The 20,885-nt window shown below is 45.8% G+C and overlaps 1 protein-coding gene across 1 annotated transcript; it reads right to left on the bottom strand.

Annotated features, from left to right (window-relative positions):
• Positions 1–3,889: 3,889 nt before the first annotated feature.
• SPATA19 (spermatogenesis associated 19) lies at positions 3,890–10,533 on the bottom strand. Its single transcript, XM_055132165.1, has 6 exons — positions 10,456–10,533; positions 10,264–10,320; positions 9,100–9,189; positions 8,858–8,949; positions 4,110–4,187; positions 3,890–3,965 (listed from the first exon to the last, which is right to left on the bottom strand). The coding sequence occupies exons 1-6, from the start codon at positions 10,531–10,533 to the stop codon at positions 3,890–3,892; spliced, it is 471 nt and encodes a 156-aa protein (XP_054988140.1).
• Positions 10,534–20,885: the final 10,352 nt, after the last annotated feature.

The following is a 20,885-nucleotide window of genomic DNA, read 5'->3' as shown; positions in this document are numbered from 1 at the left end:
CATTCATTTTTGGTCGGAATACCGATTGATCCAGCCTTTTTGGAAAACAATATAGGCATTCCTTAAAAAACTAAAAATTGAGTTTCCATATGACCCAACAATACCACTTCTGGGAATATACCCTGTGGGCCCAAATGCACACAAGCAGAAATGCCAACTGCACTTTATGCTCAATGCAGCACTATTCACAATAGCCAGAATCTGGAAACAACCTGAGTACCTGAGAACAGATGAGTGTATAAAGAAACTGTGGTACATCTACATGATGGAACACTATGAAGTTACCAGGGAAAAAAGTCATGAAATTTGCTTATAAATGGATGAACATGGAGAGTATCATGCTGAGTGAAATGAGTCAAAAGGAAAGAGACAGACATAGAATGACTGCACTCATCTGTGGGATATTTAAAAACGCATAATATGAGACTAATACCTATGGACAGTAAATACAAAGGCCAGGAGACTGACACATGGTTGGAAGCTTGCCAAGAGTGGAAGGGTGCGGGTGGAGGCCAATTAGGATAGAGAAGGGACAACTATGGCAATAATAGTTGGAAATGATCACTTCGGACAAGAACTGAGTGCTTAAAGCAGATAAAGAAATATAAATGATAACATTTCAGTGGGCTGGAACAATAGCATAGTGGTTGGATTTTCGCCTTTCACGTGGCCGACCCGAGTTCGATTCCTCCGCCCCTCTCGGAGAGCCCAGCAAGCTACTGAGAGTATGGAGCCTGTACGGCAGAGCCTGGCAAACTACCCATGCATATTGGATATGCCAAAAACAGTAACAATAAGTCTCTCAATGAGAGACGTTACTGGTGCCTGCTCAAACAAATCAATGAGCAACGGGATGACAGTGACATTTCAGTACCTATATTGCAAACCATAATGCCCAGAGCCTGCCATAGAGGCAGACTGGGGCACGGGGTGAGGTACGGGGAAGAAGGTGGGAGAGAAACTGGGGACATTGGTAGTGGAAAATGCACACTGGTGAAGAAATGGGTGTTAGTACTTTGTATGATTGAAACACTATCATGAACAACCTTGTAACTGTGTATCTCACAGTGGTTCAATTTTTTTAAGTCTAAATAAAGACTTAGAAGGCAGAAATGCTTCTGGACCCTGCACCAGACAGTCTCATCTGGGGTACCCCAGAGGGGAGCGGGTGAGCCCACCATCCATCTAAACAGAGCCCAAGCAGCTGAAAACCTCCACACTTCACAATCATCAACATGCTCAAGGCCAGATTCCACCGCTGGGTCGAGCCTCATCCAGAAATTGATCTGTTGGAAAAGTCAGGTATGCAGGTTTTGTGACTGAAATCTCCAGGCTCTCATGAAGTCATCTCATGGGTGAGTTACCTCCCCCAATTCCCTATTCTTCCCAGAGCCTGGAAGTCACCCATGAACTGCCTCTGGCACCAAATAAGCTCATGAACCAGCCACGATCCAGAAACTCATAAATAAATCTCGAAAGATATCAACAAGCTACAGAGATGCTTTCGGACCCCAAAGTCACCATCCACTTAAAAATTTAACTCCAATTATATCACCCCATTCAAACTTTCAGAATACCTGGAGCATTTGTGACCCCACAACATCTCAAACTTGACACCAATGATATCCCAGGAGTAGGACACACACTGGATGGGATGTAAGGCAGAAGGCAACCAATCTCGATTAAGAAAATACTAACGCACAGGCTTAACCTGTAGCAATATGTTAGTAATCTCTTATACAAGGGCTTAGTGAGTCCATAGTGAGACACAACAATCTTCACACACTTTCTTCTAAGGAAACCTTTTATGATCATTTTTAGCAAATTATTCATATCAAGCAATATAAAATAAATTATTTAGGGCCTGCTATTGGGGTAGGCTTGAGTGGTTATTGGGAAAATTGGAAATAATGGTGGTGGGAAGGTACAATGGTGGTGGGATTGGTGTTGGAATATTGAATGTAATGAATCCTCATGAACAACTTTATAAATTAAGAAATAATTTTGAAATAAATAAAGACAATGAAGACTGAGTATTTTAATCCAAAACAAGTGAAGGAGAAATACTTGCTCAGACAAAAAACAAAGGAAATTGTCCTGTTACAGCTGCCTTTCAAGAAAGGTTCCAGGTTCTCCAGCAAGAATCAAAAGGAGACAGAGCCCGGGGGTTGAGGCGGGACTCTGGGGAAGGATCCCTGGAAAGAGACTCAGTCCCAGAAACCAGCCCATCCTCCAAGGAAATCTCCTGACCTTCCCAGCACTGATGCCCTGGGCTTGCAGCCGGCCTGAGAACCCCACCTGGACAGGCCTGGTCTCTATCCTTCCAGGCTGCAGCTGTGCTCAGAGATGAGCCCCAGGGTGCTTAATAAAAGAATAAAGGAGCAGAGGACTAAGTGAGTGAAAAAATGATGGATGGAAATGAGTGAATAATTGAGTGAATGACTGGGCGGACCGATGAGTGGGGTTAGTAACTGAATAGGTGGATCAATGAATAACTTAATAGGTAGGTTAGTCAGTGAACGAATGAGTGAGTGAGATGGGTGGATGGAGGGAAGTATTAAATAAGTCATGAATGAGTGAGGAAACAAATGGATGGATGGATTGGTCAATAAGTGAGTCAATGAATGAACAAATAAGTAAATAAATGAATAAATAAATAGGTGAATGCATAAGTGAATGAATGAATGAGGAGAGGGATGGGTGAGTGAGTAAATTGATGAATGGACGGGTAGGTGAATGAGTGATTGCAATGTAAGGATGGATGGAATAAATAAATCAATGATTAAGTGAGTGAAGGAATGAGTGAGTGAATTAATGAGAAAATGAATGACAGGTGAGTGGATGGATAGATGAATGACAGAGCTCTCACCCAAGGCCAGGTGGTGGTTAAATAGCAACATCTCTTTATTAGCAGTTCAACAACAGAACCCAGAGTTGGATGCCAGAGTGAGGGCAATCTGGTGGTTCTCTTGGCCGGGCTGGGATCACTCCTTAGGTCAAGGGGAGATGGCTTTTGCTCTGACTCAGGTTGGTCCTTGACCCTGAAAGCCGTTACCCTGCAAAGCAGAGAAATGCCTGTGGGCTGGCAGGAGGCAGAGCATTCCAGGGTGAGGCTCAGGGCAGGACCCCAGCTCCAGCAGGGGAAGGAGGGTTAGCTGGACTAAGGTGGGCTCTACTTCTCCACCGTCCCACGCCCTGCCAGCCCTTTCTTGGCAGCAGCCCTGGGCCATGACACAGTTTGGTAAAGTCCAGTGTGGTGGCATTTTGGCCCAGACAATGTCCTCAGGGGAGCATCTGTCTGCACCTAGGGTGGTTTGTTCCCTGTCATCTGTGTGCTGGGCACCCCGGGCCCTCCTCTGCAAATCCCCTGTGCTCAGATAAACCTTGAAAAAATAAGTGCAATGCAGGGCAGGCACACAGTAAATGTTGTCTGAGCAATGACCCCAGTGAGCTGCCCACCCACCCAGTAGGCTCCAGGGTGCGACAAGACTCCTTGCCCTTTGCACCTGGCATCACGGTTCCTGAGTGGCAAGCTGGTGCCCCCTCCCTGCTCTGAGCCTTGCAGACGGTGACACAGCAGCAGGCCAGGAAGGGTCTCCCGTGCACTGACTCCAGTGCCCTATGCTCTGAGGCTCTGGCCATAGAAACGCAGCGCCCAGACCTGGCCACACACACACACACACACACACACACACACACACACACACACACTAACAGCCGGCTCTGTGTGACACCATGGCACAGGCTCGGTCCTGCCTTCAGGAAATGTTCAGCAGGCCGCAGAGAGGGCAGCAGCTGCACTGCTGGCCACAGCCCTACCCAGGGGACAGGCGCCCTTGCTGGGTGCTCGCGCCGCTGCCCGCTCCTCCTGCTCCTCACCCTTCTGCTCTCAGCACTGGGGGTAACAATCCGGGCAAGAGCAACAACTGAAGCTTTCGGAGGATTCGTCTGAAAGTTGGCAGAGGCTGTGGGGACAGGAGAGGGGGTGATGGGGACACAGCGGGGGGGGGGGTGAGGGAGGGATGAGGATGCGGCAGAAGACCCATGCCCCCCGAGCCCCCACCAGCCCCCCAGTCTTCAACAGGAATGCAAACCAGCCACTTGCTTACCTTCGTCTCACCTGCTGGATCCGCTCGCGAATAATCTCCTCTTGCGCCTCGCTGGGCACTTGGAAAACGCGGGTGTGGCTACAAGACAACAGACATTGGGGTTACTAGGGCTCCTTATTTTAATGGGCCACACCCAGATACATGGGGAGAACCGTGAGGTACCGGGATCCAACCCAGGCCTCTTGCATGCAAGTCATCTTCAGACTTTACATTCAGTCAATCTTAGTCATCTTCCAGAATTTATGTCCCATCCTTTCTTCCTAAGTCCCTCCACCAGCCGCTGGGGCTGCAGTCTCAGAACAGACCTCGCCCCGCATGTCTGAGGAGGGCCTTCACCCTTCTAGCATCAGGAACGCAAAGGCTTGCTGTTTTTATTTAGCCTGCAAACATCTGGGTGGATGGAGGACGCAGAGGTTCAACCTTCCCTCCAATTACACAGCAGCTCAGTGTAAGAGTGGGTTCATTCGGCCAGGGAGTCCTAAAGGTGATTTGGAGATTGTATTGGAACATTCTGCCTCAGTGAGGCAGGCTTCAAGCCTCTCTTGGCGACTGGGGGGATTTCTATAGGCATCTTAATGAATTTGCTTTTCCCTCAATGGATCTGTTCTCCCCAACTCCATGTCCCACTTAATAATCCCTCCATCCCCAGGACATGTCCCCAAACAAGAACATGTGCCCTGAGTCTCTGGAACTCAAAGATGGATCGTAGAGGAGGGAGGAGGGGCTGGGAGGGAGAGGAGGCGTGGGCCCAGGTGGGAAGGGAGCCTCAGAGATGAGATGCATCAGTTGCCAGGCGTTAAGTGGTCCCCGCCTGACTCCAGCATAACCAGGCCAACGTCCTGATGGAAACCTTATCAGCACCGGGGTCCCCATGTGCGGCACCTGAACCTGACCACACTCAGAGCCCACTCACCCTGACACACCCCTTCCTAGTGTCTTTGGAAGACACTTCTCTCTGAGAGGTCAAGCAAGCAGCAGATGCTAGGGTAGCTGACAATGCACAGACAGGTTCCCAGTGCAGGAAACAAGTGCTGTGTGCCAAGTGAAAGTTATAGGTCTGGGTACTGGGGATGGGGTGGGGACAGAGAGCCAGGCTGAGTTTATCAGCTCAAAGATGTCCATAGAAAATCCAGGAAGGCTTAAACAGCATGGCACTAGAATAAAGACAGACTCTCAGATCAGTGGAATAGAACTGAAAATCCAGGTGCCGAGTTTCAGGTATATGGTCAGTTAATCTTCAATAAAGGAGCAAAACATAGGAAGTGGAGCAAGAAAGCCTCTCTGACAAGTGGTGTTAGGAAAACTGGTCAGCCACAAGCAAAAGATGAGCTCAGACTCCATGCACAAATGTCAAATCAAAATGGATTAAAGAATTCAATATCATACCTAGAGAAAAACATAGAATTCTCATGATATTGAAGCTAGGGACATCTTTAAGAATGTAGTGCCATTGGCCAAGATGTAGAAGCAAAGATAAATAAATGGGACTTCATTAAATTAAGAAGTTTCTGCACCTCAAAGGAAGTGATGAACAGAATACAAAGATACCCCACATACTGGGAGAAACTACTTAGCCACCACTCACCTGATAAAGGGCAAACTTTATAAGAAAAAAATCCAACCTCATCAAATATGGGGAGAAGACAGGAGCAGAAACTTCCTCAAAAAAAATACAACTGAAAAAAGGCATATGAAAAATGCTCTATAGCACTTATCATCAAAGCTAATCAAAACATCTCACACCACAGAAACTGGACACATCAAAAAGCAAAACCACCAGTGTTGACATGGACATGGGAAAAAGGGTCCCTCATTCATTGCTAGTGGGAATGTCGACTGACCCAGCCTTTCTGGAAGTCAATATGGACATTCCTCAAAAGTCTAGGAATTCAGATTCCATATAACACAGCAATTCCAACCTGTTGAATATACTCCAAGGGCCCAAAAGCACAATGAAGAAAAGTCCTGTGTTTATTGCAGCACTATTCACAACAGCCAAAATCTGGAAACAACTCATGTGCCCGAGAGCAGATGACAGGGTAAAGAAACTACGGTACATCTATGCAGTGGAATACTGCTAGGCCTTAAGGAAGGATGAAATCATGCAATTTGCTGCTACATGGATGGACCTGGAGAGTATCATGCTGAGTGAAATGAGTCATAAAGATAGGGACAGACACATAATGATTCCTCATTTGCATAATATAAAGAAAGATAGTAGGGAATAACAAATGCCCACAGGCAGTAGAAATGGCATTTAATACAGTTCTTCAGCATGCAGCTTGCCACTGAAGTGGGGGTGGGAGGGGCAGCACAGGGAAGGGAACATGATGAAAATGGTGAAGTGGGAAAGTGCCTGCCATAAAGGCAGGATGAGGGGCAAGAGGGAGACCGGTGACATTGGTGGAGGAAAGTGGACAGGGGTGAAGGGATTGGTGTTGAAACATTGTACACAAGAGATGAGATACATAAGGAGCTTTGTAACTTTGTCAGCAGTAGTGATTCAATTATAAAAAGAAAGTTCAGGGTGGAAAATGACACTGAGACATCCAGGAGCAAGTCTCCAAAGTTAACCTGAGCAAGGCACAGCTGACCCAGGTTTGGGATGTCAGAAGCCCATGTTCTTATTATCCAACCCAAGCCAAGTGTGGTTCCCCAGCACAGACAGGGCTGCGTTGGATGAGTCAGATCCCAAATCCAGAACCTTTCCTGGAGATACAAAAGGGAAAGAAACAAGAAGTCTTGCCCTTTGCTATAAACCCATGGACCTGGAGCAGGGCACACTAAGTGAAAGGAAAGACATATTGGTGACCTCTCCCTGAGGTGGGACACAAAGAAGAAAAACAGTGGAACAATGTCCTCTGAAAAGAGATTCTGAGATTCTGAACACAGAACTGAGGGGATCTCGGGAGTGGGTGTGTAGGGAAGGGACCTACGGACTGTGATGGAGAGATATGAGCATTTTGGTGGTGAGTGTGGCAGGGTAATACTGTACTTCTAAAAGAAATACACACGCCAGTCTGTAAACCAATGTCAGCTACCATAATAATATGAATAAATTAATAACATTGCCATGGAGGAAATGAGAAGGGAAGCCAGAAAGGAGAGGGAGGGGCCAGGCTTTGACCCATCAATTACATGCACTAATTTGTACATTCAGCTGGATTGGTCTTCTTACAGACGTCATTTGCTTAAGGGCAAAAGAGAGCACCTTGCAAACCCACGTAAGGGCATGTGCGATCTGATGGGTCTTCCCACAATCACTCCACATTTCGTTTGCATGCACATGCCGACTAGCTGTTCCAGTGGGATGACCTACAGGGTGCAGCCAATCAGATGTCAGGAACAACTAAGGGCTGGAGATACGTAATGTATATAAACCCAAGTCCCTGGGTGGTGTGAGCTGGCACCGGAGGAGAAAAAGAAGAGAGTGGCATGCTGGGGAGGGAAAGATGGAAGAAGCTCTGTGTGTGTGTGTGTCTGTGTGTGTGTGTGTCAAACGGAGAGCCACATGGTGAGGAGGAGGAAGGGGGGAAGAAGAGGGGAGGGTTGCCCAGGACATGGAAGTTCCTGTTGCTGTAACCTGTAGGGCAGCTAGACCTATACCTCAGCTAAAGAGCTCTGAGCACTGTCACACAGGAAGCAAGTGACGCAAGTGTGCTCATCTCACCATGGCCCACAAGCACCCAAAGCAGGTCTCAACCTGTCACAACAATATTCGAATAAATAAAACTAACAAAAAAGAGTGAAATGCATGTGCAAGCATGTGTGAGCCACCTTTCCCAGGAGGCCTCAGCTCCACCCCAGCTCCCCTTTCTGCTCTGAGAGCCGAACATTCCAACCCTCTTCTCAAATGAGGATGCCCTAGAAATGGGGGGAATGAAATGCACACCGGAACCGGATATCCTGAAGCCTAAAGGCATTTCTTGAGACAAATTTGCTCACTCTAGCTAGAGAGGGAGGCATTGAAAGGAAGGTGGGGGTATATGGGGCAAGGTGGGGGTATATGGGGCCTTGGCACCTCTGTGGGGGCCCCACCTTCCTATACTGGCAGAGACCCAAGAACCCACAAAGGAAGCTTAGGGTGCAGGGAGCACATTTCTGCCAAGCCCCCAGCCCTGAGACTCAGCACCTGGCATCTGGCTCTGTGCTGGGCATGCAGAGGCTGCCATGTGACCCTTAGGAGAGCGTGGCGCCCTCACCTTGGGCTCTGAGCACCTGCTCAGCCTGCATGCACAGGAGACTCAGCTTTTGCACTGTAAGAGTTTGTTCTCATTCCGCTGCTGTAAGGGCAGCCACGTCTCAGGAAACCAAGTGGCAAAGTAACTGAAGTGAGTCGTGTTTGGAAGCACTCAAGAAACAGGAAGCGAGCCCCATGTTCCACACCCCAAAATCTTTTGTGTGTGTGATTTAATTCATATTCTGGTGGTGGTGGTGGTGGTGGTGGTTCTGTAGTGTTTGTTGTTGTGTGGTTGCAACTGTATCAACGTTTATGAGTTTGATGTACAGAGTCACTGCCCCTTACCACCACCAAACTGCCTTAAACCCTCCACCACATTCTCATGGGCTTCTAGTTTGCCTCTTCTTGCCCTGTGCGTGCTCCCTCATTACTTGGCAACCAGTTTTGTGATACAAAGCACCCCATTTGTCCAGAGACAGTCTGGAAGGGAGCAGCGGTGGGTCTGTGTTGCCATCAGTGCCTCCCCACGCCCTCATGTCAAACGGCTCAGCACAAACGGGGTGTTTACCTCCATCTTATGAACTGGATCCTTGTTCTCTCCTCCAGAACCTCCTGACTCGCGTTGGCTAAGAGATCGGCCTTTGAGAAACGGTGCTTCACCTAGGAATCCCACGGGTTCCACATTACTCCCACCACCAGAACCCCGGGACAACTGAGGACCCCATCGGGACCAGCCCAGCCCACTCGCCCAAGATCCTTCCAGTTCTCTCTCCCGCAGTCTGCCAGGAACATGGTGTCTCCCCAAGTTACCACATCTCGGGTCACGTGCACATCCTGGCCATGGATGGAAGGGTTGATGGAGAGCTTCTCCTTGATGTCATGGCAGGCCTCATCTTCAGTCTGAAACATGAGTGACCCCTCAGGTGCCTTCCACAGCCCACCCCAGACCCCACCACTTCCTGTTTCCTTTCTTTCCTCTGCCTCAGGAAGCTGGTGCTGCGTGTCCACAGCCTGAGGACCAACACAAGGCCAGTGGCCCCTTCAACACACTGAGGGCAAAGACAGGCACCTCACACCCTCGGGGACATTGCATGGGTGAGACTCTGCTCTCAATATCAAGGGTGGGGAACAGCCAGTAGTGGTGGGAGGTTGAAAAAAAGCCCCTTTCACTGTTGAGAGGAAAACTGTCTGCTCGGTCTCTGTAGAAAGCAATATGGAGATTCCTACAGAAGTAAGACTAGAACTTCCATATGCCCCAGTGACTCCATGTCCTGACATCTACTCCCAAAACACAAAACATCCCATTGAAAAGGTGTGTGCACATCCACATTCCTGGCAGCACAACAGCAGGTCATGGGGATACCTCAAAGGGTCTGTTTGGCCCGACTAAACAAATGCAACATGCAGAACATAGTATATTTTTAAAAATGTACACAGTTCATCTCAAAATAAAATTTGTGCATCCTGTTAAGAAAGGGAAGGAAGGAAGGAAGGAAGGAAGGAAGGAAGGAAGGAAGGAAGGAAGGAAGGAAGGAAGGAAGGAAGGAAGGAAGGAAGGAAGGAAAGAAAGAAAGAAAGAAAGAAAGAAAGAAAGAAAGAAAGAAAGAAAGAAAGAAAGAAAGAAAGAAAGAAAGAAAGAAAGAAAGAAAGAAAGAAAGAAAGAAAGAAAGAAAGAAAGAAAGAAAGAAAGAAAGAAAGAAAGAAAGAAAGAAAGAAAGAAAGAAAGAAAGAAAGAAAGAAAGAAAGAAAGAAAGAAAGAAAGAAAGAAAGAAAGAAAGAAAGAAAGAAAGAAAGAAAGAAAGAAAGAAAGAAAGAAAGAAAGAAAGAAAGAAAGAGAGAGAGAGAGAGAAAGAAAAAGAGAGGGGGGGAGGAAGGGGAGAGAGGGAGGGAGAGCACAGTTTGGCAAGTAACTAGAATTTCCCGGGTCTAGGCTCTCTAGAAGGCAGGGCCAAGTTGTGGAGAAATCATACTCACTTTTTTCAACCAGTGTTGTACAACGTTCACAGCATCACTTTCTACCACTTGAACATCCTGCAACAAATGGGTTCAGTGAGGCCATCCAGAAGCCTCGGGACGCAGCTTCTCCCTCTCTTCTGGGCAGACGGGACTTGGAGGGGAAAGAGGGGGAAGAAACAGTTCCAGGTGGTGACCCCCAATGGCACTCACCGAATACTTCCTTGGTGGGAAGGGGAAGCCTAGCTTTGTCCGGAAAAAAATGTACACAGTCCATGTTGTGATTATCATCTTGAACTTAGGCCAGACCTCCTTCTTCACTCTCTCCTTCCATTGACGTGACCTGAGGGTCCCAGCCAGTTAGGGGCTCAGCCAAGAGAGAAGCTGTGCCTGATTGGTTGGTCACTGATGATGACACAATGACTCCCCCAAGGTCCAGACTCAGAGTGCAGAGGAGAGAGGGCAGTCTGGTGTCTGCCATCACATAGGTCAGAAGCAGAGTGATGGAGGTAGGGAGGGAGAGATAACAACGAACTTTCAGATCACAGACCCGGGGTCTGGGGGCTTGTGGTCAGCCCCTCAATCTGAAGTGACTGAAGTAGAAGGACATTTTATAAACTGTGGGCAGAATGGCTGGCATCCTTGAGATACCTGTGAAGACTGGTATGAGGTCTTCCTCATTCTCAAAGATAGGGAGAGTTCTCCCCCAGGACAGAGATGGTAGCACAAGAGTCTCATCAAAGAGACTTTCTTCATGTTTTTTCCACTTTGCTAGCACAAGTAATAAAAACCATTGGCGGGGGCTGGGGGTGTGGGGGGAGGGGAATCATCCAACAAGAAGAAATATAGTAAAAAGCAAAAGATGGGTCAGAGCAATAATGAAGTGGGAAGGGCTTGTACATGGCCAACCTGCTTTCAATCCCTGGCATTCCATATGCACAGACATTCACTTGACCACCACCAGAAGTGATTCCTGAGCACAGAGCCAGGAGTAACCCCTAGCATCACCAGGTTTGGCCCAAAAACAAAAACAAAAAGTAAGAGAGTCAGTGACTGGCGTGGGGACAGAGGTTGGGTTTGGGGGTCACACCTGATGTGCTGGTGTTCTGGGGACCTATGACCAAGCAGTCACCCCTGGAAACGCTTGGGCACCATATGGTGGTGCCAGGGATCAAACTAGAGTTGGCTGCCTGCAAGGCAAGTGCTTAGCCCCAGACTATCTCTCGGGCCAAAAGGCGCATTTCTTGTGGCAGGCAATCCCTTGTCACTTCCAGTGACCTAGAAAGAGAGAAATGAAAAAGGTGACTGGGAGTGGTTTCAGATTTCAGAGCCATAAAGCAAAACTGATAAGGTCTCACAGATCTGTGGTTCCCAGCTACATGCTTTCCGAAATGGAACATTCCAGACTGCCACAGGGGCCCAGGCTGGTACTGACCTGCTGCCAGGCTGCTGTAACCCCACACAAAGGTGCTTCTCTGGCCACAGAGATCGGAACCGTCATCCCAGCCCTTCCTCTGTCTTGGGTGCCTTTGACCCAGTTACTTATCTCTCTGATCCTTGGTCCTTTTGTCTTAAAAATGCCTCGTTCCTTCAGTTCCAAGCTGCTATCACCGGCCTGTTCTCATTCCCCTCAGAACTCCACCCTGGTGTTTCCTCCACGTGGCCTCTTCCCTGGCATGGTCAGAATCCATAAGGCTCTGCCAAGGCCACCAGTGGGGCCCTGTGACAATTTATTTCTCCAACTCTCCACACTGAGTAGCTTTTCAGTTGCTTGTGCCCCCCTGAGGCCACGCCCTCTCAGAATGTGACCCCCATGATCACCAGAGCCAGGGAGACCACCCAAGGGTCGAGCTTTTCTGTGGCAGCCCAAATACTAGTGGGAAAACCCCCAAATGTTGAGATCCTGCTCACCAGCTGGAGAAGAGCCTCCCTTGGGGCTGGGGAACACATAGGCACATTTCTTTCTCCCAACCAGTGTCCGGGCTTGGGCCTCAACAGGTGCAGCTGCCACTGGTGACCAGGACAGGTGACCCAGCACAGATTTTCCAAGTCTCTGGTTCCAGCTTCAAATCTTGGCTTTTGCCTTAACCCAAATGTCTAAGAACAGGGGATATTTCTTCTGGACAAGGAAACAGTGGTATCCATACACAGTGGAATACTAAGAACAGATGAAAAGATGGACTCATGCAACCCATCACCATGTGGGTGAATCTGAAGAGTCCCATGCGGAGTGAAACAGCAGAGAGAGACGGCTACAGAATGGCTGCCCTCATACATGGAACACAGAAACTCACAGTAGAGGGTCAGGAGGCAGTTCCGTGGAGAAGGTCCTTGCCTTGTACACGATTGACTGGATTAAATCCCCGGCATCCAAGGGGTATCCCAAACCCCACCAGAAATTACCCCTGAGCACAAAGTCATGAGTAATCCCTGGACAGTGCCAGGTGTGGCACCAAAGCAAAAAAAGCAAACAAATATACAAAAAAACTTAAAAAAAAAAAACCCTACCTCACAGTAGGGAAACAACAAACGGACAAGCGCAGCAGAATCTAGGAACTGGCCTAATAGCATGAGCTTACCATTCACTGGGCCAGGAGGAGTCGAGGCACAGAAACATTGATGGGGGAGCCTGGGAGGGGACGCTGAGACCATGGTAGAGGGAAGTGGACCCAGTGGTGATGGGTGTGGTGATGGAGTGTTGTGTGAACACTACCGTGTGAATCCCTACCGTGGAGACTATTGTAAAATTGTAAACCACAGCAGCCCAAAAAAGACAGAAAAAGCAAATTAGTGAATTTTAAGTTTGTGTCAGAAGCAGCAAAGGAAGATGGGAACAGGAAATGGGGAAACAGTTTGCTAGTTTCTTGTCCTGGCACCTGTCTCTGCACTTGGTCTTAGCCAAAAGGCCAAGAAGCGATGGCTGGCGCCTGTCTCTGGAAGCTGCAGTTGTGGTAAAGGTTGTCACCCCGTATGGAAAGGGGTATTTTCTATAAAGACCAGGGGAATTTGTGCAATGCTCTGAGAGGGGCCTGGAGGGACAAGAAGCTGCTCTGTTCATGATGACAGGTTGTAAAAGCACCACAATGAGGCATTTGCTCCCCCCAGGAGTCACTGCAGAGCCTTCCCAGGATGACAGCCATAAGGGAGGGGTCAAGATCCCCCACAACATCCCTGTGAGGCCAGTGGGGGTTCATTGGGAGTGTTGGAAAGTGTAAGGCCACAGCTCGTGGCCTGGGACTTTCCTGAGCGTGGACACTGACCCAGAGGTTTCATCTGAAAGTTTTCTGGCCAGGGCTGGTTACATGACCAGAAATGATCCAATGAAGGCTGAAGCTCCTGGCACACACAGGTTTCTGTCCCCTGTGTCACTGTCTCCTAAGAGCTCTGTGCCTCTCCTGGCGGAAACCACTTTGTGTCTTTCCATTTTAAAGACATTTATTTGACTCCCAAATCCAAATGAGAGGAGCAGAGAGATTTGGGAGGCTGCATCTGCTCTGTCTCCCTCCAGGAGCTCTTCCAGGGTGCGCAAGCCAAAGAAGCAGACACGTAAGGCTTTTACTGCTTTTATGACCGTGTCACAAAACACAGACTGGAGAATGCACAGCACACACACACACACACACACACACACACACACACGCAGTTTTGTAACAAGGTGTGAGCTGGTCAACATGTGCACAGCCTCGTGTGTCTGGTCTCAGCTGGATACAGTCAGGCTCCAGAGCACGCCTTCCACACCAGGGCCTCCCCGTGGAATCCCAGGGTCATCCAGCGATGGACAGTCTGGCAGTGTGAGGCCCAACTGTCCAGTGACCAGGGGACAGTGATATGCCACTTGGATCTGAATGCACTGGGGGCCCCCAGGGCGTCTTGACAGAACTAGCGTTGAAGCTGGGAGTGCTCTGTGCTGCCAGAAATCAAACCCGGGCCTTGATCATGCAAAGCCTACACTCCACCCCTTTGAAGCAGACCATGGGGTTTATTTTTCTCCTATTTTCTCTCAGAAAATGTATAATTTTAGCTCTCCAATTTAGGTCTCTGAGTTATTTTGGCATGTCTAGCATGAGTAAGGGTCTAACACATTACTTTGCACAGAAATGTATAATTATACCAGCACCAGCATATAAAACATAAATTACATAGAGATGCATGCACGCATATGTATGAATCACTGCCACCTAGAGACCTTTCCGGGCCCCCAAAGAACCCCAGAAACAGGCCCCCACAAGATGACCAGCACTCTGACCATTGCCATCACACAGGTTTTATCTAGATTTTGTCACGCGCCCTCTTCTCTCTAGCCCCTTCCCTCGACCTTCGGTTGTTGCATGAGGCATTAGCTTTCTATTATTTTATTTGCAGGTCATATTCCACCAACAAATTATTTGTCAAATTTACTGTTGGGGGTTGGCACAATAGTATAGGAGAAAAGGCCTTGCCTCCAGTTGATCCTTGTTTAGTTTCAGGCTCGGTCCCCTAAGCACTGCCAGGAGTGGCCCCCCAAGCGCTTAACCCATATATCCCAGCACAGATGAGTGGATAAAGAAACAGGTGTGATCCTCAAAAACTTAATTTACTACTGCTTGATCTAGTTTATCTAGTTTGGGGCTTTTTCCAACAATGCTGCTGTGGACATTCTCCCCAGCCCTCTTGGCCGCCCTTGGTTGCTGTGATGCTGGTGGGGGTACGTGCTTGGTTGAAGTGCCAGAAGTGTCATCAGAGTGTGCAGTGGTATGTGCAAAGCAGCCCCAACCACTGATCCACCAGCCTCCTGTGAAATTTCTCAGAATGCTCTTTGATTGGGATAAGCTCTAAATCTGCTGGGAAGTTACATGCAAAGAATCACTAGACCAGTGGCTATGCATATTTAGTATTGATTCATATTTTTTTAAATGCAAAATCATTCTGCTAGTAACCACCCATTAACAACGTATGAAGGTAACAGTTGTTTCTTTCTTTTGCCAACATTTGATGTCATCATTCTAATTTTTACCAGGCATGTGGAAACTTAGTTGTAACCAAGAACAATTCAGTTTTGCACCTGATCAATTTATTAAAGATGTTTAGCATCAGAGTTATATAAACTCAATTTTTGAGAACTATCAGTAGTGGTATCATTTTAAGCGTCAACTATAAATGTGTGAGAGCTTCAATTTGCCCACATTCTTGCCAAAGCTTTCTGATTTTAGTCATTCTGCTGAGTTTGAAGCACTCACATTGTGTATTTTGTTTGTACCTTCTGAATGATTAATAATACGGAGCACCTTTATGTGTGTTTTTTGGTCATTTGTATATCTCCTATGGAGAAGTGTCTATTCAAATCATTTGGCTTTTATAATTGTATTATTTGGGGTTTTTAGTGTTAAGTTTAAGAGCTCTTCAGAACTCTGTTTACAACTCATTAAGTATATGTTTAGCAAATATTTTCTCCCATGCTATGGTTTTGTTTTGGTTTTTTATTTTATTTTCTTGATGGTATCATTAAGAGGACATCATGCAAAATAATTAATTAAACTTTGGGAAAAGTCCAATCATCTTTATTCTTTTAAAAATTGTTGAGATTCGGGGCTGGAGTGATAGCACAACGGGTAGGGCCTTTGCCTTGCACGCGGCCGACCCAGGTTCGAATCCCAGCATCCCATATGGTCCCCTGAGCACCGCCAGGAGTGATTCCTGAGTGCAGAGCCAGGAGTAACCCCTGTGCATCGCCAGGTGTGACCCAAAAAGCAAAAAAAAATTGTTGAGATTCTGTTATTTAAAATGCTTTCAATGGTGGTTTTTTATGCACATAATTCCAACACACACTCATCACCAGTGTACCCACCTCCCTCCCCCAAGGACCCCAAAGCACCTTCCTTTAAGCCTCCCTCAACTCAACTGTGTGACTCATTTCTCACTTTGTGTTGCCTTTGGCCCTTTGTTGCTACCTTGACACACATAAGATAACATTCTGTATCCGTCCCTCTGAGAGAGATCATTCTATACCAATCCCCTTCCTTCTGACTATTTTTACTTTTGTTGCTCTTAGAGACCCATCTAAGAAACCATTTCCTGGTCTGTGGCCAGGAAGAATCTCTTCTATGTTCTTTTTCGCGTGTTTTGAGGGTTGCAGCTTTTACATTTATATTGCATATGTTTATGTTGTTTAATATGTTCGTGTTTAATGTTTAGTAACATTGTAGCACTGTTGTCCCATTGTTTATCGATTTATTCAAGCAAGCACCAGTAATATCTCCATTGTGAGACTTGTTGTTACTGTTTTTGGCATATCGAATACTCCACAGGGAGCTTGCCAGGCTCTGCTGTGCGGGCGGGATACTCTTGATAACTTGCCGGTCTCTCCGAGATGGACAGAGGAGTCAAACCCGGGTTGGCCATGTGCAAGGCAAACACCTTCTCGCTGCTATCGCTCCAGCCATGTTTAATGTTTATGTTGTTTAATAGTTGTAACCTTTACATAGTTGTAGTTTTTATGCCTTTGATGCATTTAACTGATTATTGTATTTGGTATGATAGAAGGAACCCAATGTCTTTATTTTGTATTTTCTATTATCCAGCTCTTTTCAGTCCATATGCTAAAATGAATCTTTTTCTCCACTGAATTGCCTTGGCAGCCTTGTCAAAAATGAGCTAACAATATGTATGAGCTTATTTCTAGACTATCAGTTTCTATTTATGTAGCACTTATCCTCAGGCAGACACCAGACTGTTTTGATTACTGTGACTTTGTACTATTTTCTGACATTGGAAACTGTGAAGCTCCAACTTCTCCTTTTTCTCAAGATTCTTTTGGCCATTTTTAGTGTTAGGCACTTGAGAATCAGGTTGTCCATTTCCATGAGAAGAAATATATCTGTTAGTGTTTGGCAAGGACTATTGTCAACATTTCATTCCATGAACATGATGCGTTTTCTAGTTTTTACATCTTTCATTTCTTTCAACAAAGTTTATAGTTCTAAAACTTCTTAAATCTTGAATTTAATCTGTTAAATTTATTTCTTTTTATTTTATTATTTTCAATACTATAGTAAATACTATTCTTTTGGGAGGTTTAGGGGTAAAAAGCACCAATGGTGCTCAGGCTTTTGGGGATTAGGTGCTCAAGTGTTCTACTTTTGGGGGATTGATCCCAGTGAGGCTCAGGGGGCCCTGCAGAGTGAACCAGACCTCATGAATACAAAGGGTTGCTCAGCCCAGAGACCTATTTCTCTGAACTTAATTTTTAGAGTCCTTTTTTTAAAGTGGTTTCTTGAGGATCTCTATAAATAAATTGTATCTTCAGCAATTAGAAATAAGTTTCCTTCTTTGTTTTCCTTCTTTATCTAGTCTGATGCTTTTCAATTTATTTCTTCCCTAGTCAGCCTGGTTACACATTGTTAAATAAAACTGATGAATTAAATGTGGTTATTTTACTCAAGATTTTGGAAAACACTGTCTTTCACCATTAAGTATGGTGTTTGACAAGGGCTTTATTGTAGATCCTTTTACAAATTTAGTAAGTTTCCCTCTTACTCCTAGGTTGTGTTTTCCTCATTAAAAAGCTTTGGATTTTGGCAAATGCCTTTTATGTATTTGCTGAGATGACAGTGTGGGCATTTGTCTTTCATTCTCTTAATAGTGTGCTCTAAGTCAGACTTTGATTTCCAGATGCTGAATCAGTCTTGCCCTCTTCAGATAAGCCTATGTGGTCTTAGTGTGCTAACCTTTTCAATGTGTTACTCTGTTCAGTTTACTAGTACTTTATTGCAGATTTAACAGCTACAGCTAAAGGAAAAAATTATGTGTAGCTTTACTTTCTTGTAATAGTCTATATGATTTTACTCAGGATAATATTTGCTTCGTACAATGATAGAATAAATTAGGTGTGTTTCCTTCTCTCTCTCTTTTTTTCTTTTTTGCTTGTTATTTTTTACTTTAGTTAAATACTGTTTTACAAAGTTCTTCCATAATAGAGTTGTTTTGGGCATTCAGTATTCCTACACCAATCCCACCACCAATATAACCATCCCTCCACCATTGTCCAGTTTCCCACTCACCCTCAAACCTGCCCTCTTAGTAGGCACAAAGTAATTTATTTTATATTGCTTGTTACAAAAAAATGGCAAGGGGCTGGAGCAATAGGACAGTGGGTAGGACATCTGCCTTGCATGCGGCCAACCTGGGTTCAATTCCCAGCATCCCCTATGGTTCCCCGAGCACTGCCAGGAGTAATTCCTAAGTGCAGAGACAGGGTAACCCCCGAGCATCGCTGGGTGTGACCCAAAAAGAAAAAAAACAAAAAAGTGGCTAATGAAATTATTAAAATATCCTCAGTAAAAGAAAAGTTGTGGGCTGGAGTGATAGCACAGCAGGTAGGGTGTTTGCCTTGCATGTGGCCAACCCAGGTTTGATTCCCAGCATCCCATATGGTCCCCGAACACTGACAGGAGTAATTTCTGAGTGCATGAGCCAGGAGTAACACCTGTGCATCGCCAGGTGTGACCCAAAAAGAAAAAGAAAAACGAAGAAGAAGAAGAAAAGTTGTGAAAATTGTTATATCTCACCATGGAATCATTAAAATTATTGTCTGTGGGTTTACTGAGCTGTTTGTTGCTAGTTGAGCCTTCTGTTTTTGTTTATTGAGCTTAGTTGGCTTCTGTACCACTTTCCCCATCTAAATTTGCTGTGCTCCCACTGGGCGGTCAGTATTGTGGAACGCGGAGGTGTCCCGGCTCCAGGAACCCCAGGACCTGTAGAACTGGGCTGATGAGTGTCCACAGTGTGGCTGGGCTGCAGCTCCTCTCAGACTAGTGGTGAAACTGCGAAGCCCGGGTGTGGTTAACATGCTGCTGTGGCTGTAGGCATGGCTGCTGGGACATCTGGCAGTGCAGGGGTGGGGGGCTTCCTGCCCCACTCTGAGAAGACCTCAGAGTTTTCATCCCGAAAACTGGTGTACCCTAAGTTTTTGTCAACGTGGTGTCTCTGCAGAGCTTAGTTTGGTGACAGCCCTGGAGTGTGGGTGTGGCTGACAGGGCTTCAGCAGGGTGGGGGCCCAGCCTGCGCCCTCCCAAGGGTGCCTCCGAGTTTTCAGATTGAAACTGTCCTTCTATTAAAAAAAAAAAAAACTTGCAAAGAGTAGGTAATTTCTCTCTATGTAGTAGCTAGTTTAAGTAAATGTAAAAACGTCTTCAAAAGAGGCTAAAGAAGCACTATATAAAGGTTCGAGTTTCTCCATATCCTTGCCACTTTAATATTGTAATTTTTTCCTATCATAGCCAGGCTAGTCAGTGTGGAAAGAGGTGTATATTTTGGTGTTTACTCGTATTTTCCTAACTAATAATGTTAACAATATTTTCATTTGCTTACTAGCCATATGTATTTTGTTAGTGTGGGTTTTTTTTGTTGCATTTTAAGAATTATTTATATATTCTGGAGCTCAGGGGTTAAGGTGCTTGCCTTGCTCGTAACTGACCCTGGTTTAAATCCTTGGCACCACCAATGGTCCCCCACGTAGCACCAAGGGACAATCCTTAGCTCAGAGCTGCTGTCATCTTTCCTCAAATATATGATTCACAAATATTAAGTCCTAGTCTGTGGCTTCTCCTTCTTTTGGGAGGAAAAATGTTTGCAGTTTTAATTAAATCAAACTGTTCATCACATCTGCACCATTTAAAAATTCAAGGTCATGAAGATTTTTTTTTGTTTTTTTTCCCAGAAGTTTTATAATTTTAGCTTTCACCTTTAGAATTGTAACCTAATTTGTGTTATTTCTCTGTATATAGCTTTAATCAGGATCTGAGCACATCTTTTTTGCATATGAAGATATTAGAACAACTATTCATTAGAAAAACTATAATTTCTTATCTTTTGAATTGTCTTCATACTTTCATTAAAAATTAACTTGTTGCCCATAAAAGTATTTCAATATCTTGATTTTGTTCCATTTTCTGACATGTTTATTCTTACACCTGTATCACATTGTCTAGTTACAGCTTTATAGTAAATTTTCAGATCAACTATAAATACTCCTTTTTTTTTCATCAAGTTTCCAAGCTAGACTATATACTTTGAGATCCCTTGTAAACCTTAGAATGACCTTGTCAATTACTTTTTTTAAAAAATGGCAACTCCTGCTAGAATGTTATTAGATGATATTTTTTGAAATAAGGACCAGTTTTAACCTAACTTCCCTCTTCTTTGGATCGAAAGCTGCTCATATTATCATCCTAGAACCTTAAAAATATCTGCAGGGCCAGTGATGATAACACCTTTCAACCTTGCCTTTGGTTTTTCGTTCTGTTTTTGTTTTGTTTTGGGGCCACATCGGGCAATTCTCAGGGGTTGCCCCTGGCTCTCCTGAGTAACTCATTCAGTTACTCTTGGCAGTGCTCCAGGGCCCAGATGGGGGCGGGGGATTGAACCAGGGCTGGCACAAGCAAGGCAAGGACCTTTCCCACTGTGCTGTCTCTCGGCAGTCACGTCTTCTCCCTAGTCTGGTCTGGTGTGGATTGGTTGTGGGTTTGGGCTGGGTTGGGTTGGTGTTTTGTTGTTGTTTGTGTTTGGATGTTGTCACAGACCACCTGCTGTTCCCAGGGAATTCCTCTATTACATCCCTGCCCCCACTTTCTATTTCATTGACCTCTAATCTAGTCTTAGTATTTTCC

This window comes from Sorex araneus, chromosome 3, assembly GCF_027595985.1.
Source record: "Sorex araneus isolate mSorAra2 chromosome 3, mSorAra2.pri, whole genome shotgun sequence".
NCBI lineage: Eukaryota > Metazoa > Chordata > Mammalia > Eulipotyphla > Soricidae > Sorex > Sorex araneus.
Note: the sequence above shows the minus strand (reverse complement) of the source record. Positions and strands in the feature narration are given on the sequence as shown.